We start from the raw sequence: 23,097 nt of genomic DNA on the forward strand, positions 1-23,097 counted from the left end.
CCCGATGGTGGATGGAGTTACACCGGCGTAATAGGGATGGCCGAGCGGGCGAGTAGACGAAGCTCCCGTAATCCAGCTTCGATCGGACTATGGACCGATACAAGCGAAGCAGGACATTGCGATCCGCTCCCCAAGATGAACCGCTAAGAACACTGAGGACATTAAGGGAACGTGTACAACGGGCCGCCAAATAAGAGACATGTGGAGACCAACACAGTTTCTTGTCCAACGTGAGCCCTAGAAACTTAGTTGTGTCCACGAATGGGAGAACAACGGGACCGAGATGTAAGGATGGCGGAAGGAACGCTTTATATCGCCAAAAGTTGATACAAACCGTCTTCTCTTCAGAGAACCAGAAGCCATTTGCCACGCTCCATGAGTAGAGGCTGTCTAGACAACGCTGAAGGCAGCGCTCCAGGAGGCATGTTCTCTGGGCACTGCAGTAGATCGCGATGTCGACAAAGAGAGAGCCTGAGACATTAGGTGGAATGCAATCCATAATTGGATTGATCGCGATGGCAAAAAGGGCTACGCTCAAGACGGAGCCCTGAGGCACTCCGTTCTCCTGGAGGAAGACGTCGGACAATACGGAACCCACACGTACCCTAAACTTTCGATCCGTTAAAAAGGAATCAATAAAAAGGGGCAGGCGACCGCGTAGGCCCCACCTGTGCATAGTGCGGAGGATACCTCCTCTCCAACAGGTATCATAAGCCTTCTCCAAGTCGAAGAACACGGCTACCGTTTGGCGCCTTCGCAAAAAGCTGTTCATGATGAATGTTGACAAGGTCACAAGGTGGTCCACAGCGGAGTGGCGGCGACGAAATCCGCATTGGACATTAGTAAGTAGTCGTCGAGATTCAAGAATCCAGACTAACCAAGAATTAACCATGCGCTCCATCACCTTACAGACACAGCTTGTAAGAGAAATGGGATGGTAACTAGAAGGAAGGTGTCTATCCTTCCCGGGTTTGAGTATAGGAACAACAACGGCGTCACGCCAACGCATGGGGACTTTACCTTCAATCGAGACGCGATTGTAGGTACGAAGAAGGAAGCTTTTGCCCGCCAGAGGAAGGTGTGCCAGCATCTGAACGTGAATGGCATCTGGCCCCGGAGCAGAGGACTGGGACAGTGCAAGCGCACGTTCGAGTTCCCGCATAGTAAAGGGGGCATTATAAGTTTCCAGATTCAGCGAGTGGAAGGAAGGTCGCCGAGCCTCGTCTGCCTCTTTCCTGGGAAGGAAAGCAGGATGGTAATGGGCGGAGCTTGAAACCTCCGCGAAAAAGCGGCCAAAGGCGTTGGAGACAGCCGCAGGATCAACAAGGACCTCATTACCTGAGGTCAGGCCAGGTACTGATGAGTGGGCCTTAATGCCCGACAGCCGGCGCAGGCTACCCCAAACGACGGAAGAGGGAGTAAAACTGTTGAAGGAGCTCGTGAAAGAGGCCCAACAAGCTCTTTTGCTGTCTTTGATGACTCTACGGCATTGCGCTCGGAGTCGTTTGTATTCAATACAATTCGCCAACGTAGGATGGCGGCGAAAGGTGCGTGAAGCACGTCGTCGAGCACAGATAGCGTCCCTACAAGCCTCGTTCCACCAGGGGACGGAAACGCGACGTGAAGAAGAAGTAGTAGTACGAGGAATGGAACGTTCGGCAGCATTGATGATAACAGCCGTGAGGTATTCGACCTGACTGTCACAACTGGGAAAATCGTGGTCCGGAAAGGTCGCCAGGGAGGAGTAAAGTCCCCAGTCAGCTTTCAGCATGTTCCAGCTCGATGGACGTGGGGATGGGTTGTGGTGCAGGAGACGAACGACACAGGGGAAGTGGTCGCTCGAATAGGTGTCAGAAAGGACATACCACTCGAACCGACGGGCAAGAGTGGTAGAACAGATCGAGAGGTCCAAGTGGGAGTAGGTATGAGTAGAGTCCGAGAGGAAAGTCGGGGCGCCGGTATTGAGGCAGACAAGATTGAGATGGTTGAAGACATCCGCCAAGAGTGAGCCTCTTGGACAGGATGTAGGAGAGCCCCAAAGGGGATGATGGGCATTGAAATCGCCAAACAATAAAAACGGCAGGGGAAGCTGAACGATCAGGTGCATCATGTCAGCCCGACTAACAGCAGATGACGGTGGAGTGTAGATGGTACAAACTGAAAAAGTAAAAGCAGAAAGAGTAATGCGGACAGCTATTGCTTGGAGTGGGGTGGTCAATGGGATGGGATGGTAATAGACATCGCCCCAAACGAGCAACATGACCCCACCATGAGCTGGGATACCGTCCACAGTGGTGAGGTCATACCGCTCCGAGGTATAGTGGGTAAAGGCAATATGGTCAGTCGGGCGCAACTTGGTTTCCTGGAGACCAAGCACGAGCGGACAGTGCAGGCGGAGGAGCAGTTGTAAGTCTTCCCGATTAGATCGAATACCTCTTATGTTCCAATGAAACAACGCCATCGCTAGTCAAAAGGTTGGGGGAACGAGATGGGGAAAGAGATGGGGAAAGAGCTGGTCACCTCGACGGCCGCGGAGGGCCAGGTTGCGAGGGAACAACGCTACAACCGACGGGAAGCGGATCCGGTTCCATCGACTCGTCGCCAGCTGCGGCCGCTGTCCCTGGTTGTGTAGGAGGGGCCGCATCATTTGCCGACGAAAGGCCGGCGGAGCGCCTGGCAGCAGAGCGTCCCGGCGAAACTGAGGACGGCCGGGAGCAGCGACTCACGGAGCGTCAGACGAAACGCGCCGGGGTGGAGAGGGGGATAGAGACTTCTTCTTGGAGGCCTTCTTGGAAGGCCGAGGAGGCACAGGGCTGGACCCGAAGAAGGTCCTCACGCGTGGGGTCCGTTTTGGAACGCCGGACCTCGGAAGCTGGGGTCCGGAACGTTTCCCTGATGGACGTTTGAGAAGAGGATGGCTTCTCAGGTGGCGTGGGGGGAGGAGGAGGAGGAGGAGGAGGAGGAGGAGGAGGAGGAGGAGGAGGAGGAGGAGGAGGAGGAGGAGGAGTGGCCCCTGGGGCAGAGGGGGTGGGGGCCACGGGGGAAGAGGATTTGGAAGGGAGGGATTTGGGAGGCGGAGGCAGAGCCCCCTGATGGGCTGACGAGGTGGAGGGGGGACAGGATAGAGGTGAGGATATCGCGGAAGGAGTGGACACAACTGAGGCAAACGAAGTGGTCAATGGCACGGGATGGAGGCAATCGTACTTCTCCTGGGCCTCAGAATAAGAGAGCCGATCCAAAGTTCTTATTTCTTGTATCTTCTTCTCCTTCCGATATGCGGGGCAGTCTGAGGATCTAGGCGAATGGACGCCAGGACAATTAACGCACCGAGGTGGTGGGGTGCATGTATGTTCCTCACGAAGAGGACGTCCACAATCGCCAAAAAGGGGCTCAGCCTCACACCGTGACGACATGTGCCCAAAGCGCAAACACCTAAAACAGCGCATAGGAGGCAGGACGTAAGGTCGCACGTCGCACCGGTAGCACATCACCTTTACCTTCTCCGGGAGAACGTCCCCCTCAAAGACGAGGATAAAGGCCCCGGTGTCGATGCGACGGTCTTTGGGGCCGCACTGGACTCGCCGGACGAAATGCACGCCTCGGCGCTCCAGGTTGGCCCTGAGCCCCTCATCAGATTGTAGCAGGAGGTCACGATGAAATATAACCCCTTGCGTCCTATTTAGTGCCAGATGTGGGACAATGGATACTGGGATGTCCCCTAGGCAGTCGCACGCCTGGAGCGCCGCCGACTGTGTGGCGGAGGTGGTCTTGATAAGAATGGACCCTGAACGCATCTTGCTGAGAGCCTCGATTTCCCCGAAGACGTCCTCTATGTGCTGAACAAAGAACATGGGCTTGGAGGTGGCGAACGTCCCCCCATCGGTTCGAGAACAGACCAAATAGTGGGGGAAGTACTTCGCCCCACCCCGGCGGGCCTGTCCCTCCTCCCATGGAGTGGCCAAGGGGGAAAGAGCAGGAGAACCGGAACTAGAAACTGTACCTTTTGTTTTGAAAGACTCGGCCGCAGAGCGACCTGATACATGTTGACGTTTCATCTGCGAAACGTCCGCCCCGATACCACCCACTCCGACCAGGGGCTCTCCCCACAGGCGCCACCCAGCCGCAGCAAGGGCCACCTGGCAGGATGACCATTGCCGGGAGTCCTGATGCCCCAAGGAGACGGGCATCTACTCCTTGGCCGACGTGGGGAGGGTGCAGCTCAGGTATTGGCAGTACAATCCCTGTGTTGTCAGGGGGCTACAACCTAGAAGGTACATGACGACCCCACCACAACGGGCTGGCTACCGTGCTGGATTTCTGGTGCCATGGAAAGTCCATCATGATCGCTGGTGCAGATGGAGATGCACTATGGTCGTAACTTGGACAACCCATCAGGCGTTTAGGCCCAATTTGAGGAATAGTGGGTATGGTTACAACGCCAGTGCAATGCTGAGTGCCAAGGTCTTAGTGCACTTAGGACCAGTGGTACACCATGTAAGGTGCCCTTCCCCAAAAGGCTCGTACTTCAGTAGAATTTTGAAAAATGGAGGTCAAACCCCAAGGGGGACCATCACATGGAAGGCCAAAACGGTTGAAACTCCTTTTAGTCGCCTCTTACGACAGGCAGGAATACCTCGGGCCTATTCTTACCCCTGACCCGCAGGGGGATGCCATTTGGGTGCACACTCAGGTGGAGGTAGGAGTCATCAAATGGGTAGCACATGGGAAATGGTCGCTCGAGTAGACGTAAGTAATAACGGACCACTCCAGACGATGGGCAGTGCAGAACGATAAGTCTAAATGGGAACAGGTGTGCGAGGAGTCGTAAAGGGAAGTGGGTGCTCCAGTGTTAAGGCAAAAGAGGTAAAGTTGGTTAAGAAGGTCAGTCCAGAGGGCACCCCTCTGACAGATCCTGGGATAACCCCAAAGGTGATCATGAGCGACCCACAAACCAAACATGAGTTAATGCACAACAGCTCTGTTATCAGCACCTGTACAAATTCTGAACTCTTGCTCAGCCCTATCTCGCCACTTTCAGGAATGATGGAATGACAAGGACTACACAAAAACCCAGTCATCTCGAGGCAGGTGAAAATCTCTGACCCCGCCGGTAATTTAACCTGGGACCCTATCCTCAGGAAACAAGAACGCGGCCGCGAGACCACGAGCTGCGGAAATTATGTGCATTGGAGTCACCGAGTAGCAGAAACAGGGCATATAGCTGCCCAATAAGCTGCCCTGGTGACAGCTAATGAGGGAGGAACATACATGGTACAGAGGTAGAATGTTAGGTGGGAAAGGAAAAGGCCTGACAACGATAGGACACAGCGATGGACGAACACGGTTTTTTTGCCCTTCATCAAAAAGTAACGGATCGTATGGACAAGATTTTAAGCAAACATGACGTTCGACGGATTTTCAGACTAACTAAGAAAATAGGCCAAGCTCTTCGTTCCATTAAGGATAAGCGTCCCCCCTGTCTGCAAGTGGTGTACGTGTGGTGAAGTCTACATTGGAACTACAAAGAGAATTATGAATACACGGTTGAAGGAACATGAAAGTCTCTGCCGACTAGGGAAAACAGACGAATCAGCCGTGGCGGAACATGCTGTTCAGACAGGTGATCACGTAGTGAAATTTTCGGAAACTGAAGTTTAATGTGCTATGACTAACGACTATCCATGACTATATAGAGAAGCCAAAGAAATATATAAACACGGGGATAATTTTAACAGGAAAGTAGAAGCCGTGATACTCAGCAATATATGGACAGTGGACCTACAGAATCGGTATGTTTTTATCTTTGAGGTACTATGATCGGTAGTTTTATTTTAACTTGGACAAGGTTTCTCTCTGCTATCATGTGAAATCCGGACTACGCGCACTTTCCACGGTATTTATGTCGCTCTTCGACGTCAGTCGGCAAGACTCGGCACAACCATGAGCACCTCTGAAGATGTCCAACGCAGCCTTGAACGAAAGGTCAGGGATAGAGTTCCATGGACCACGGCCATACAACCCGGAAGAATTCTCAGCAGCTGAAACATCCGGTCGTGGAAGTTTTCATGGTATAAAAATGTGGAGTTTTTCGCACCTGTTTTTGCAGCTACATGAAGATTCACGTGGCAGGAGAAAGTTTGTATTCTTGCGAGTAGTTGAACTTCATTCAGGAAACCAGCAAATCCTTCTGTATGGCCCACCACTATTTGCAGTATATGCAGTATAACGTGAAAATGAAATCCAATTTTTTCCAAGGGGCATCTCTTCACAGGACCTTTTCCTTCAGGAGCAGCACTTGCTGGCGACAGCTTACACACGAATGTCTAACATTGTATCTCCTCATACAGTTTCATTCCTATCCTTTAAGCTGACACGCGCTGGACGAAAAATTTGTCTTCACTGAGCAAAACCTGTCTTGGTAAACCTCGGTGACAATTATTCGTAGACAGCCTTACCGCATTCTCCAGAAGGAGATCATTACATTTTACAAAAGTAGCGTATGATTAGAGAAACGAAAGAAGTATCTTCTACCCTTTAACGTTAAATTATAAAGCGTCTGTTTCCGTATATTTTAGTAACTCCTCCCAACCCAGTAATTAAGGTGATAGACCTGTAACACTAAGAAACCTTTGTTGGCAGATACCCTATTTTTACACAATGTTCTACTTGGGTTAGATAGAGCAGCAATCAGTCGTAGAATTAAGTTGCTTTAATATGACATTTATAGTCGCAACGCAGATCAGATTTCGACCTGTGTCAGGTCATTATCAATGCAGTGCGGAATTGTACAGTTGTTCGTGCTCAAATGAATGCTTACACACTTCAACCATTACCATGTAAAAGACTGTAGTATGCCATATTGAAGGAACTTAATTGTACGACTGATTGCTGCTCTATCTAACTTAATATAACCACAGTCGTTGCGTGCACCCACCCCATGGAGGGCAACCTAATGTTTTACTTTTCCACGCAGTCTTTCTGTGAAAAAGAGTATCTTGATGGATACTACGTATGTAAGTACCGTTAGTTTCGAGGTTCCTCGAAAGCAACAAGGTAGATGAATTTATTCGAGTTTTTTAATCTGTTCCAGATCATAATTTAAATATGACCTTACGTAGTAAAAAGCTAAGTGCGAGTTTGGAGTGCTGTCTTTCAGTTTTGGAAAGGAATATAAAAGACTATAGAATGTCCGACAAGAAATGCTTGTTACTTATTCAAAAAACTCCACGGGTTGAACGAGGAAGGGGGGGGGGGGAGGGGGGAGGAGGGTACAGTGGTTGGCACACTGGACTCTTAGTCGGGAGGACGACTGTTCAAACCCGCGTCCAGCCATCCCGATTTAGGTTTTCCGTGATTTCCCTGAATTGCTTCAGACAAATGCCAGGATGGTCCCTTTCAAAGGATGCGGCCGATTTCCTTCCCCATCCTTCCCTAAACCGATGGACTCGCCGTTTGATCCAACCAACACCCCTTTCGTTGCAGCTTTATGAATGCCAAAAGTGGCCTCCTAACAGATATGTTCTTCGTAGCTATTATAGCTCTATACGTTTCGTAGTCATACTCTTCTTGGAGAAATCTACTTTAAAAGTTTATTGTTGGAGATAAGTAATACGAAGCAGCTTACCTATCTGGATATTTGGATTTATTTGTGCTCTTAATTTCTAGCAGCAACTGCAGCACTTCTAGGCAAGTTCAATCTGAAGAGACTGGCCAATTTGCTTAAACAGGAAGGTGAGAAAGACTGAATTACAGTAGCGTAGAACAGAGCTTCCTTCGCACCAGAGAACATAGTAAAGAACGAACGGGACATTGCAGATTGCTACACCCATACGAGATAAGTCCCCTGACGAGTCCCATTGTAAGTAGTTAAAGGTAAAAAGAAGAAAACTCAATAGAATCCTGCTGCAGTGCCCAGTGGGTGCCAGATCCCTTCACGCCGTCGGACACAGAAACAAAGTTCGTTGATGTTCCATCACAAAGCAGGTGGAACGAGAACACTGTGCTTTACGCCGAAGACACGACATAATAGTGCTTGGAACCAGCAGTAGACGCAGCTAAAACAATATCAAGTAATGCTAATAATTGTCGTGGTCTGAATGACAGCTGCCATGATGAACAAAATGACTCCAGGCACAGTCGAGCCGACCCGTGTATGGTCTTAGAGAAAATATTCGTCGCACAAATTGAACTAGGAGGAACTTGGAGAAACAAGACTGACAGTTTTGACTAGAAACTGTTCTTCCTCGCCTGGAAGTTTCAAGTCTTTCGGGATGTTGATAACGAAATAAGCAGTCACACTTGATACAAGAGTTCCATTACTCTGGATCCTTCATGCCCTATTGGGGGCCATTATAAGGATGACGTTTTGGGTCATCAGTCTCCTGCTTTGATACGGCCCGGCACGAATTCCTCTTCTGTGGCAACCTTTTCATCTCAGAGTAGCACTTTCAACGTACGTCCTCAGTTACTTGCTGGATGTATTCCAACCTGTCTTTTGGACTGTACGGCTCCCAGCAATACCATGGATGTCTTAACCGATGTTCTGTCACCCTGTTTCTCCTCCTTTACAGTGTTTTTCATATATTGCTTTCCTCTCCGATTCTGCGCAGTACATCCTTATTCCTTACCTTACCAGTGCACTTTATTTTCAATATTCGTCTGTAACACCACACATCAAATACTTCGATTCTCTTCTGTTGCGGTTTTACCACACTCCCTGTTTCACTACCATACAGTTTTGCACCCTATACGTACATTCTCTGAAATTTCTTGCTCAAATGAAGGCCAACGATACTACTTTCTCCTGGCCAGGAATGCCCTTTTTGCCTGCACTAGTCTACTTTTCATATCGTCCTCTTTCAATCTGTCACTGGTTAGCAGAATTACTTACGTCATCCACTTCGCGACCATCAATCCTGATAAGTTTCTTGCCGTTATTTCTGCTACTTCTCATTACTTTCATCTTGCTTCGATTTACTCTCAGTCCATATTCTGCATTCATCAGATCGTTCATTCCATTCAGCAGATCATGTAATCCTTCACTTCCACTCAGGACAGCGATTTCATCAGCAAATCATATTATTGATATCCACTCACTTATTTTAATTCCACTGCAAAACATTCATTTTATTTCCATTATTGCTTCTTCGATGTACACACAACAGTAGGGAGCGAAAGACAACATCCCTGTCTTACATCGTTTTTAATCCGAGCTCTTCGCTCTTGGTCCTCCACTTTTATTGTTCGCTCTTGGATCTTGTACATACTTAATATTGTCCGTCTCCTTTAATTATTCCAAATACATCAGTAGGAATTTGAGTTTGCAGTTTCTCAGTTGACAATGTTATGAATCAGGAACCAAAGCTACCACGGGTTTGGCCTCCGCCATTCACATGAAAGAACTGGCAAAGGGTTAATTTCATAACCGAGTAAGAATCGGTGACTACGGCGCATAGAACGCATAAAAACAATTATGCGGGTAGGTTCAGTAGAAAGTCACGAAGAGAATAGGTCTGTGCCACAAAAGGGTAAATATTATTGAGGTTACAACTGTGATACCAAGAAATAATCTTAGGGGGAGACAACCCCTCAGAACAAAGGCATAAGAGCTAGTTGATGCAACAATTAGGTCAGAGGACAGCAGACGTAGCAGCATCCATTCTGTACATCATGAAGTAAGGGCAATGGTGAAAGGAGACGACGCACATCAGTCCTCTCTGGTTCAGGCTGAGATTTTTGTTAATACAGTTTTTGTCCTGGATGAAGTCCAGTTCTGGTCATTAGCAACACCACATTTGGTAAGCTTGAAGAGGGAATGTCGCCTGTTCTCTCCGCATAACCAGTGAAAGTTAACGGGATAATTGTGGAGAAAGTAGTTAGCAGGCAAAGCAGGTTGGATTACGTGTGCTAGTGGCGTAAGCTGGTGACAATGGCTCTCTCCTCTCTCTCTTCCCCCCCCCCCCCCCCTTGCCACACACGCCATTCTATGTGTAGAGCTTTAGTAAGTGAACACTAAGCAATAATGAATCTCAGAGGCATAAAAACATAGCTGACAGTAAGTAGTACTGTGTTAAGGTTTGAAAATTGTATTTAGAGACAATGTTGGAATTCATTGCCTGAGATTCCTCTCCATCTAGATCGCGAACTGATCTCTGAGCCTTTGACGTATGTACAGGTCAGGATGTCACGTTCTGATTGTTGACAATATTTTGACGTCTTGAAAACAACGCGTGCCAAAGTCGTTACTATTGAAGGTTCTTCAGGTGCAGACACAGAGATGTTATTTCGCGATATCAAGCCGATGGGAGAGGAAAGCAGGGAAATACGTGACAGTGCTATGCGATCGTTTTAATGAAATTGTCCGTAACTTGTTTGAAGTCCGTAAGACAGACTGGAATAAGTGAATCACCACTGTATAATTGAATAGTCTTATGAAGCGGCGCTAGTGATTGTGAGCACTTAACTACTTGCAAGGAACCCCTTGAATGCGAAGTCACGAAAGGTCACTTATGCTTACGGTATTCGACGTCCCACATATTGTCTTCAATGCAGTAATAATATTGGCTGCGAACGGAAACGGGGGGGGGGGGGGGGGGCTGGGGGTATCTAATGGTCATCAAAGCATGTTGCTACGGAGCGTTGCTACGAGCGATAAGCGCCTTCGCGCTGCTGCTGTCGCACAGGCAACTGCATTGAACGCTGCCAAGATGCCGTATAGAAAGCGGTGGAGGCGTCGCTCAAGACAGACAGTATACAAAACTATAGAATACGTTGAAATGTCAACAACCGCAGCGGACAAGAAGAAGAATACTATCAAATCTGTTGCTGCACACTCATTGCTGGATGGACCGTCTGTGTTTTGTGGATGTAGACTGAATTTTAGCATTGATTTGAATGACACATTTTCACATGGTAATGGCTGGTCAACAGTAGCCATTGTACGTGGTGGTACAGGAGTGTCAAACGTGTCTGGACTAGAAAGCTTAGTCGACGAGTAACAACAAGGCTACAAGCCTTAGCGGCATTGGTAGAAAGGAAAGCAATGGCAACAATAAAGCCTGGATGCATTGTTCTGTGTGTGGTATCTTCCTTGTTTCTCCTCTGTGAACCGAGGTATTAAATTTGCTTGCACATTTCTTCTTCCTTACATTTGTGCCTTGAGAATGGCAGGGTGTGCTCCTGTCGAAATATCGGCGGTGTTCGACGACGTCACCCGGCAGCAAACCCGTAAGTTACTTGAACATTCAATTCGCCGGGAAAAGTTAAGGTCTCACATTGTTTACCTCTACGGGGAGGAAATGTATCGTTACCTGCTGAGGTTGGATAAATTTCGCAGCAGTAGAGTAAGGTTGGAATGTGTATTATCGTTTTTATTGAAGTCTCGAAATCCTAGAGTGGTTCCAACGTTTGCTAAGGTTGTGCACCATATTAATTCTCCTGCTGCCAATCGCATCAAGCAACGTGCTGGCTTAGCTCTTGTTCGTGAAAGGATCCACTATACTCGCCGTCGATTAGATTTTGCTCCTAAGGAATTACTTCAGCTTCATTTAATGATGGAATCTAATGTTTCTGAATTTTCTTGCTATTGGGTGGACGGTGCCTCTGGGTCGCAGTCTGACTGGCAATCGCAACCTGTAACTGCTCGTCATTCGGCGAAGTTTGAACGTTTCCTTGGCTCAGTGTCTAATTCTAATTCCCGACGTTCTGTGATCTATCTCACGGAGAAAACGTTTGGCGACGGAGCTTTGTCTGTGCTGGGGAAAGGTTTGAACTTCGCACCGACGCCTAAGAGTTTGACAGTCGTTGATTTTATTAGTTCTGTCGAACAGGCTGCTTATAAACTACATTCAGAGGCTGCGGAAGTAGTTAGGAGGGAAACTTGTGTGTTGACTGGGGCCCGTCCACCCAAGTGTAACATTACAGCAGCTGAGGCGGTTGCTTTACGTTCACTTAGAATGGATCCTGATACTGTTATTTTACCTGCGGACAAGGGAAACGCCACCGTTTTGTTGAACAAGCACGATTACTGTGGTGTCACCGCCAGACACCACACTTGCTAGGTGGTAGCCTTTTAAATCGGCCGAGGTCCATTAGTATACGACGGACCCGCGTGTCGCCACTGTCAGTGATAGCAGACCGAGTGCCACCACACGGCAGGTCTAGAGAGACTTACTAGCACTCTCCCAGTTGTACAGCCGACGTTGCTAGGAAAGGTTCACTGAGAATTACGCTCTCATTTGCCGAGACGATAGTTAGCATAGCCTTCAGCTAAGTCAATTGCTACGACCTAGCAAGGTGCCATTTATCCTTTGCTATGTATCTAATGAAGCATGTACAGTAATAAGACCAATGTTCACCATTTGTGGATTAAAGTTAAGTATTCCAGCAGCTACGTACTTTTCTTTATAGCATTCATTACGTATCCTGTTTCAGACCTCACGCCAGCCTGCGTGAGTTTAAGCGCGTGCCTTTCGGTTACCCGTCACTGTGGATTGGCTGTCTTGCCAGTCCACAACAATTACATTCAAAAGATGCAGCGTACTTTCTGATTCGGCGAATCGCAAAATCGGTGCTGACCCTACTAAGAGTGTTGAGAGAAAGACAACCTCCTGAAGAAAAGTTCTGTCACAGGAGACTATCAAGAGTCTTAATTCTTACTGTGCTGTACCACCTAGATTATATGGCCTCCCTAAGGTCCATAAGGAGGCTGTCCCGTTGAGGCCTATTGTTTCTAATATTGGTGCTCCGACATATCGTGTAGCTAAACATCTTGCTAGTTCGTTGAGCCTACTAGTAGGCAGGTGTGAACACCACATTACGAACTCTGCAGATTTCTTACGTCGATTGCAGGGATTGCGTTTGAATGACTGATATTTTAGTCAGTTTTGATGTGGTTTCTCTTTTCACTCGCGTTCCACTCTGATTCGTTGCAGCTAATTGAAGTTAAGTTTGGTGTCGAGTTATCAAATTTGTTTCGACATGTGCTGACTTCCACTTTTTATTCAATGGTCAGTACTACGAACAGACTGAGTCGCAATGGGAAGCCAGTTGTCACCTATTGTGGCCAATTTGTTTATGGAGGATTTTGAGGAACGTGCATTGGAGTCAGCGACCTTGAAATCTGCGGTTTATTTTCAGATATGTGGACGATACGTTTGTTGTTTGGCCTCATGGTAGTGAGAATTTAAACCGGTTTTTGGAACATCTGAATTCAATCCACCTGAATATTCAGTTCACTATGGCGGTGGAAAAGAATGGATGCCTTCCCTTTCTTGATGTGTTGGTCAAAAAGGAAGACTGATGGTACGTTGGGACATTCTGCTTATAGGAAGCCTACCCACACAGACTTGTATCTGCGAGCTGATAGTTGTCACCATCCAGCTCAGCGTGAAGTAGTACTTCGCACCTTGGTTCACAGGGCCCACGTTATCTCAGACCCTGAAAGTTTGGCAGCTATCACATCTCTAAGTCACCTTCTGTCAGAATGGTTACAGTGAGAGGCAGATCAAACTTGCGTTGCGCTATCAGCCTTTTGTGCAACGGGTGAGTGACGATAGCAACGAAGTGGCACCTAAGTCTACGGCCTTTTTGCCTTACGCAGGAAGCATTTCCAACAGGACTGGCCGTATTTTGCGGAAGTATGTTGTGAAATGTGTTTTCCGACCACCTAAGATTAAGGCCCTGTTGGCGTCCGTAAAAGATTATCTTGGTTTCCGTAAGGCTGGGGTCTATCGTATTCCTTGCAGTTGTGGCATGTCATATATTGGTCAGACAATCAGGACTGTGGAAGACCGGTGTATTGAACATAAGCGTCACACATGCATACAACAGCAGAGCAAATCCGCTATTGCAGAACATTGCCTTGACACCGGTCATCCTATAGAATAAAACACGGAGATTCTGGCTTGCACGTCCAGCTATTGGGGGTAGTGTTAAGTAAGCTGTTGAAATCCGACTATCAAGCAACCTTATTAACAGAGATGGTGGATTTTGTTTAAATGCTGCTTGGAATCCGGCTCTGTCTGTCATCAAAAAACAGAGGGACAAAATTAGTGCTACCTCACCTGTTGATTAGTAGTAACTATCGATATTTCTGATGTTGGTTATCTTTGTTTGTGTTGACACTTGTTTGTGTGGGTGTCTTTCTTGTTTCTCCTCTGTGAACCGAGGTATTAAATTCCCTTGCACATTGCTTCCTCCTTGCAGTTGTGCCTTGAGAATGGCAGGGTGTGCTCCTGTCGAAATATCGGCGGTAGTCGACGTCACCCGGCAGCAAACTTGGATGCATAATATTTACAATCGTTGACGAAGGTAGCATTTCATCAGAAATGAATCCAAGGGATTTTGCAGAGTGAGAAGCGGTATCGCTTCCTCAAAATGAGTCAGTGGAATGTGTGGTGTTGCACACGCTCGACTATCCGGGCGCTGTACATGAGAAGTGTAGCGATGACAATACGCGCTTAAAGTGACATTGAAGCTGGTGTCTAGTTATGTATTTCACCTTTGACAAGGAGCCACAAATCCCGTTTACAGTCAAACGTAGTAAAGGACAATATTTGTTCAAGGAGCGGGTACTGATCATAATTACGTACAAGGAAGATCCTCCGCAGCATACTAAAAAAATCGATTACGATCAGATTTCTGACACTCAGCATCAATATGACTGAAGTGCATAAGAAAACTGCAGATATTCAAGAGAGGCAAACCGCACTTGTTACAAAAACTGGTGTTTGCGTGTTTCAAGAATGCTCCATGCAATTTCCAGGCTCTGCATGATACTGACTTAGTACGTTATGCACAATAAACTGCGCGCATCAGTTTACAGTGATTTTTATGGAAGCAGAGGATGGTTGCGTAACTTCGAACAGTGCTACACAACTGGAAGACTTAAGGTAACGAAATTTTAAACAAGGCGGCAAGTTAATCATGCACAGCGAACTGCGGAATCGGCCATATAATTTGTAGATGAGAAACTTATTCCATCGTTCAGTAAGAAATTGGTTTCCATCTCCGACCAAACGAGATTTGAAGACTAAGTGCGTCTAGAAAGAACACTGGAAATTAGAGGTGCCAAGATAGTTTTATTCATATAAACTGACGTCATTGTCAACACATTTGCATACTGTTATGCCGACTGTTAATCCGGATGGTAAATTGGCTGGAAAATTATTGTGCTGCAGTAAGTCGGAGGTGCGCCGAGTTTTACAATTATTGCACGTGTGCGTGATCTTTCATGGGCAGTAGGGAATATTTACGTCACACGAAGCAAGAGTGGGAAAATGGGTCCAAGAGAACTGCGACTATGGCATGAGTACTGCTTTTGGCCAATAGCTGATCAAAATAACTTTTTTCCCTTTCACTCCTGGAATGTGTGTAGAAATCTTATACTTTCTGGAATGTCTATGACGAATTTTTCCAGTGGTTGCAGGTAGTATTACTTGCAGCCTTTGGATATGTGGTGTCACCGCCAGACACCACACTTGCTAAGTGTTAGCCTTTAAGTCGGCCGCGGTCCGTTAGTATACGTCGGACCCGCGTGTCGCCACTATCAGTGATTGCAGACCGAGCGCCGCCACACGGCAGGTCTAGAGACTTCCTAGCACTCGCCCCAGTTGTACAGCCGACTTTGCTAGCGATGGTTCACTGCCTACTTACGTTCTCATTTGCCGAAACGATAGTTTAGCATAGCCTTCAGCTACGTCATTTGCTACGACCTAGCAAGGCGCCATTATCAGTTACTATTGATATTGTGAATAATGTACCGTCAAGAGCGACGTTCATCATTAATGGATTAAAGTTAAGTATTCCACCAGCTACGTCAGTTTTTCTAAATTCTAATTTCCTTGTCCTGTTCCAGACCTCACGCCAGCCTGCGTGAGCTAAAACGCGTGCATTTCGGCCTCCTCTAGTAACACGGTGTTGGCTCTCCTGCCAACCACAACAGGATATGTTTTCTCCGTGCCCATAAAACATAATCGTACTCTCCGCCGTAAAAGGTAGCCAATTTCACGAGAAGCTCACATGCCATCACATTCAATCAGTACTCTTAACCGCATTACACCAATGTGATTCTACATGCATCAGACCTAGCTGGAAGTACTGCACGGTGTACAACTCCTGAAGAGTCCGCCTTCGATCACCTTTTGATCACTGTGGCGCCCCATTTTTCTTTATTCATGGTGTAACTTATTGGTTTGTTCTTAAGGCTCGCTGTTTAGGCGATAACTCCAGGGGGGAGGGGGGGGGGGGGGAGACGGTGGGTCCAGATCTAACATTAAACCTGCTAATAACATACTAAATTATTGAAGTGCACTTTCTTGTAGCTAGACGAGAAAGGGGCACCATAATTGGTGGTATCCCATTTCGGCAGTGTGCAGTTTAGCCCTTTAATTACGCTCTACACAGAGACATTAAATGCAGTCTTTCAGAGGCATCAGTAATATCGCCAGTGAAATTAAACTCCAGACATCCAAAAGGAATTTTCACCTCTACGTAGTGGATTTGAGATGCACCTTACAATTCAGAAGACCACAATAAAGTGATTCTTAGATATATTTAGCTATCTTAGATGGTCGTAATGACCGATTGCTGCGTTTCCAAAAATGCCTCATTAAGTTAGTAAAATATTTGTTAACAGCATGAAACTACAGAATGGTATTTTCACCTTGCGGCGGAGTGTGTATTGTTATGAAGCTTCCTGGTACATTAAAATTGTTTGCCAGACCAAGACAAAGTCGGGAACTTTGCCTTTCACGGGCAGCGGCTCTACCGACTCAGCTGCACAAGCGCGCCTAGCAACCCGTCCCCACAGCTCTACTTCCGCCAATACCTCCTGTGAAGTTTAAGAGGTAAGAGATGAATGTTTTTGGCAGTTCAATCTGTAGAGCAAGAGGCAGAGCTCACGAGTTCCAGTCTCGCTCCAGCACACAGACTTCATCTCCCAGGAAGTTACATACAAAAATCAATTACCTATTAACTTACGTACTTCACCAAGACTGGTTTTTATTGTAAGATTTAAAAAATAAAATTGTAACTCCATGCAATTTGAAGTAAAGAACAGGGTGCATTTCTTTACGTTGACAGGCACCTCAACATTGCATACATATCCCTTGTTGATATGTAATGCTACACCACTGTCAGCACTCAAACAATATGGGCGAAAGACACCGTAACAATCTTCAATTTAAACTTCCAGACTGATAGGCCTTGTTAAATGTTTAAAATTTCCACCTAACCTTTCGTCTCCATCTGCGGGAGACATCATTTGAGGTCGTTCGGCTACTCTCACATGGAGACGAAACGTTAGGTGGAAATTTTATGCATCGACCAGGGCCTCTCATCTCTGAAGTTTCAACTGAACCGTGATAGCGTTACGGAGATGTTTACCAAACTCAAGTGGCAGACTCTGCAAGAGAGGCGCTATGCATCGCGGTGTAGCTTGCTCGCCACGTTTCGAGAGGGTGCGTTTCTGGATGAGGTATCTAATATATTGCTTCCCCCTACTTATACCTCCCGAGGCGATCACGAATGTAAAATTAGAGAGATTAGAGCGCGCACGGAGGCTTTCAGACAGTCGTTCTTCCCGCGAACCATACGCGACTGGAACAGGAAAGGGAGGTAATGACAGTGGCACGTAAAGTGCCCTCCGCCACACACCGTTGGGTGGCTTGCGGAGTATAAATGTAGATGTAGATGAAGACAACACCGGCCGTGAAAGCCTACATTGTATGATTACACCGTAACAATGTTATGCCTGATACCCCAGCCTACCAGATGATGAATGCTGATGGGATGCCTGAGATTAATGCTGCTGGAAGCATCTGAGAATGTAAATGTGATAATCTTAGAGTTGGGGGCTGAAGGTCTGTCCAGAACATACACTTCTACACAATATTTTGATCCACAGTTCAGTCCAGAAATTTCCACGTGACATGAGCTCGTGCCAAGTCACCTGAACTGGTTGTTTACTTACATAGACCCAGATAAAAACTGTGCCGGACCGAGACTAACTCGGGACCTTTGCCTTTCACGGGTAAGTGCTGTACCAACTAAGCTACCGAAGCACGACTCACGACCTGTCCTAACCACTTCAATTCTGCCAGTGCCTTCTCCCCTACCTTCAAAACGTCCCGAGTTTGGGTCTCGGTCTGGCACACAGTTTTAATCTGCCAGGAAGTTTCATATCAGTGCACACTCCACTGCAGAGTGAAAATCTCGCACCCAGATTGTCATTGAGTTTTGATCTTATGGATGAAGTGGCTGATCTTAATTTCCATGTAAAAATCGCTATTTAGATTAGCTTTCTCCAGCGTTTTGCCATGCATTAGATGTCTGCATATTACTTTGACACCACCAGAAGAGATGAGATGACCCACAGAGAGAGAGAGAGAGAGAGAGAGAGAGAGAGAGAGAGAGAGAGAGAGAGAGATTTTTTTTGTGGTTTTAGGGCGCACAACTTCAATGGTCATTAGCGCCCTGACTACGTTAAGAATGCACCGCGAGGCACAAGTTTAAAAACAACAACTAAATCACGATAAAAGACAGACTGACAGGCATAGGATTAAAAAACAGCATCAAATGTCCTTAGAGAGGTTTGTCAAATTGATAAAACGAAGAACACGAGCAGCTGCTCGTGGATCATCCGCTAAAATGGCATCTAAAGTACATGGCAGGATAAGATCTAGACACAGTGTGTTGAAATCCGGACAGGACATTAAAATGTGGCGGACCGTCAGCAATTGCCCACATGGGCAGAACGGCGCCGGCGCAGCCGTCAGCAGATGGCGATGGCTGAACCGGCAGTGTCCAATGCGTAACCGGGCCAAAACGACCTCCTCCCGCCGAGAAGGGCGGGAGGAGGACGTCCAAGCCGCGGGAAGAGGTTTCAAGGCACGAAGCTTGTTGTCTGTAAGTGCAGCCCAATCGGCATGCCACAGAGATAAAATGCGCCGACAAAGGACCCTGCTACAGTCTGAGGAAGGGACACAACAAGAAGCTGTCCGAGGCTGGAGGACCGCAGCCTTGGCCGCGGCATCTGCAGCTTCGTTCCCAGGGATACCGACATGGCCAGGGACCCACACAAAGCTAACCGGTGAACCGACGTCCACCAGCTGCTGAAAAGAGCGTTGGATCCGGTGCACGAAAGTGTGAACCGGATACGCATCACTGAGGCTGTGGATGGCGCTCAGGGAATCGGAGCAGATGACATAAGCAGAATGTCGGTGGCGGCAGATGTAAAGAACAGCCTGGTAGAGGGCAAAGAGCTCAGCTGTGAAGACCGAACAATGGCCATGGAGCCGGTATTTGAAACTTTGTGCCCCGACAATAAAGGAACACCCGACCCCGTCATTGGTCTTTATGCCATCTGTATAAATGAAGGTCCTATTGATGAACTTTGAACGAAGTTCAACAAAACGGGAGTGGTAGACCGAACCGGGGGTAACCTCTTTTGGGAGTGAGCTGAGGTCAAGGTGAACGTGGACCTGAGCCTGGAGCCAAGGTGGCGTGTGGCTCTCGCCCACTCGAAACGTTGCAGGGAGTGAAAAATTAAGGTGTTGAAGGAGGCGACGAAAGCGAACTCCAGGGGGTAGCAGGGCAGAGACATACAACCCGTATTGACGGTCGAGAGAGTCGTCAAAAAAGGAACTATAAGACGGGTGCTCGGGCATTGACAGTAGCCGACAGGCATACCGACAAAGCAGTATATCGCGCCGGTAGGTGAGTGGCATTTCGCCAGCGTCAGCATGAAGACTCTCTACGGGACTAGTATAAAACGCTCCGATCGCAAGTCGTAAACCCCGATGTTGTTTGGAGTTGAGGCGGCGTAAGATGGATGGCCGTGCAGAGGAGTATACGCAGCTCCCATAATCCAGCTTGGAGCGGACGATCGACCGATATAGACGAAGCAGGACGGTTCGATCCGCTCCCCAAGACATACCACTGAGAACACGGAGGACATTTAAAGAACGTGTACAACGGGCAGCCAAATATGACACATGTGGAGACCAGCTAAGTTTCCTGTCAAATGTAAGACCTAAAAATTTTGTTGTCTCCACGATTGGGAGAGCAATGGGACCGAGTCGTAAGGACGGTGGGAGAAACTCTTTGTAGCGCCAGAAGTTAATACAGACCGTCTTCTCGGCAGAAAAACGGAAGCCATTGGCGACACTCCAGGAGTAAAGACGGTCAAGAGAACGCTGAAGACAGCGCTCCAGGACATGTGTACACTGCGCGCTGCAATAGATGGTAAAATCGTCCACGAAAAGGGAGCCTGATACATCAGCTGGGAGGCAATCCATTATTGGATTGATCGCGATGGCGAAGAGAGCGACGCTCAAAACTGAGCCCTGTGGCACCCCATTCTCCCACACGTACCCTGAACTGTCGATCCATTAAGAAGGAACGAATAAAAAGAGGGAGGCGACCGCGAAGGCCCCATGTATGCATGGTGCGGAGAATGCCCGCCCTCCAACAAGTGTCGTAAGCCTTCTCCAAATCGAAGAACACAGCCGCGGTCGGGCGCTTCCGCAAGAAGTTATTCATAATGAAGGTCGACAAGGTAACCAGATGGTCAACAGCAGAGCGGCGCCTACGAAATCCACATTGTACATTGGTAAGTAGGCGTCGAGACTCGAGCAGCCAAACCAATCGAGAGTTAACCATTCGCTCCATCACTTTACAGACACAGCTGGTAAGCGAGATGGGTCGATAACTGGAAGGCAAGTGCTTGTCCTTCCCCGGCTTAGGAATCGGGACAATAGACTCGCGCCAGCATGCGGGAACATGTCCCTCAATCCAGATGCGATTGTATGTACGAAGAAGAAAACCTTTACCCGCAGGAGAAAGGTTCTTCAGCATCTGAATATGAATAGAATCAGGCCCTGGAGCGGAGGACCGTGATCGGCCAAGTGCGTTTTCGAGTTCCCGCATGGTGAGAGGGGAATTATAACTTTCACGATTAGAGGAGCGGAAGTTAGGTGGCCTAGCCTCCTCTGCCTGTTTGCGGGGGAGGAAGGCAGGGTTGTAATGAGCGGAGCTCGAAACCTCGGCGAAAAAGCGGCCGAAGGCATTGGAGATACCCTCAGGGGCCACTAGGACGTCATTCGCGACCGTCAAGCCAGAAACTGGTGAGTGGACCTTAGTGCCAGATAGACGGCGCAGGCTACCCCAGATAACAGAAGGAGTAAAACTGTTTAAGGTGCTTGTGAAAGCAGCCCAGCTGGCTTTCTTGCTTTCTTTAATAATACGAAGACACTGAGCACGTAATCGTTTATAATTGATACAATTCGCCACTGTAGGGTGGCGTTTAAAGGTGCGTAAAGCACGTCGACGAGCACGTAAAGCGTCTCTACATGCTGCAGTCCACCAGGGGACCGGTACGCGACGTGGAGAAGAAGTAGGGTGAGGGATGGAATATTCAGCAGCAGCGAGAATGACTTCCGTGAGGTGTGCGACCTGACCATCGCAGCTTGTGAAGGTTTGATCCTGAAAGGTCGCCCTGGAAGAGAGGAGCCCCCAGTCTGCCTTGGATATGGTCCAACTAGAGGAGCACGGAGAGGGGGTATGCTGCATGAGATGGATAACACACGGGAAGTGGTCGCTCGAATATGTATCAGAAAGTGCATACCACTCAAACCAGCGTGCAAGTTGGGTAGTACATATAGAGAGGTCTAAATGGGAATAGGTGTGAGATGTGTCCGAAAGAAAAGTAGGGGCGCCAGTATTGAGGCAGACAAGATTGAGCTGGTTGAAAAGGTCTGCTAACAGGGAGCCCCCTCAGGCAGGGTGCTGTAGAGCCCCAAAGGGGATGGTGGGCATTGAAGTCTCCAGTTAACAAAAATGGTGCAGGTAGCTGAGCAATAAGTTGCATCATGTCTGCCCTGGTAACGGCAGATGACGGTGTGTAAACGGTACAAATGGAAAATGTAAAAGTGGGGAGAGTAATGCGGATGGCAACTGCCTGCAGGCCGGTGTGCAACGTGATGGGATCGTAGTAAATATCATCCCAGACCAGCAACATAACCCCTCCATGAGCCGGGATACCTACCACAGGGGGTAGGTCAAAACGCACAGAGGTGTAGTGTGCCAAGGCAATTTGATCGCATGGGCGTAGCTTCGTTTCCTGGAGGGCTTCGACGAACGGACAGTGCAAGCGGAGCAGCAACTTTAAGTCCTCTCGATAGGAGCGAATGCTGCGAATATTCCAGTGAGTAAGTGCCATCGTAAGAAATGGAAGATGAGAGAAGTGGTCACCTTGAAGGCCGCTTAGGGCCTGGCTTCGAGCGAGCACTGCCGCCGCTATCAGTAGGCGGACAGTCATCGTCTATTGGGTCTATAGGGTCATCGGCCATCTCGGGAGGATGGCCGGGAGGGGGAGCTTCCTCCGCCAGTGAACGGCCAGATGTACGGCTACCAGCAGTGCGGCCAGGCGAAACGGATGACGGCCTGGGGCGGCAACCGCTGGGTGGCGCAGGAGAAGAAATGCGCCGTGGCGGAGAAGGAGAACTGTGCTTCCTATGCGCCTTTTTGGAAGGACGTGTAGTGGAAGTACCGGTCGAAGGCTGGGTGGTCGAGGTACGGAGGAAGTCTGCACGGGATGGTTCCTTCTTGAAGGCCCGTGCATCTGACTTCGATGTCTTCGTCTTAGCGGAAGCTGAGGAAGGTGCTCGTGTCTGTGGGGTGATGGGAGGAAGAGGAGACGTCGACCGCGCGATCTTAGCACTGGCCGAACGGACGACCGTGGTGCTGAAGGTCAGATCGCATGTCTGGGTTGCCACCTCCCTGGTAGTCCGAGGAGAGGCAAGGACAGTACTGTATTTCCCCACTGGGAGCAGCGTGGGCTTCCTACTAGCCAATAGCTTGCGAGCAGCTGAGGTGGACACTTTCTCTTTGACCCAAATTTCTTGGATACAGCGTTCTTCCTTATAGACAGGACAGTCGCGGGAGGATGCGACATGGTCACCCTGACAGTTCACACAACGAGGAGACGGAGGTGGACAGTCACCCTCATGGGCATCCCTGCCACAAGTGACACATTTAGCCGCATTGGAACAGGACTGTCGAGTGTGATTGAAACGCTGACACTGGTAGCAACGCGTA

General features: G+C 48.3%; 1 protein-coding gene across 1 annotated transcript in view; it reads left to right on the forward strand.

Annotated features, from left to right (window-relative positions):
* Window positions 1-18,365: 18,365 nt before the first annotated feature.
* LOC124550720 (negative elongation factor E-like) overlaps window positions 18,366-23,097 on the forward strand; it is a gene marked incomplete at its 3' end in the record, with an annotated part of 6,245 nt that continues 1,513 nt past the window's right edge. Inside the window, exon 1 of the mRNA XM_047125441.1 lies at window positions 18,366-18,422. Within this exon, the coding sequence (XP_046981397.1) occupies window positions 18,366-18,422 (57 nt within the window). The remainder of the gene's footprint in view (window positions 18,423-23,097) is intronic.

The sequence above is a fragment of the Schistocerca americana genome, chromosome 9 (genome assembly GCF_021461395.2).
Source record: "Schistocerca americana isolate TAMUIC-IGC-003095 chromosome 9, iqSchAmer2.1, whole genome shotgun sequence".
NCBI classification, from domain to species: domain Eukaryota; kingdom Metazoa; phylum Arthropoda; class Insecta; order Orthoptera; family Acrididae; genus Schistocerca; species Schistocerca americana.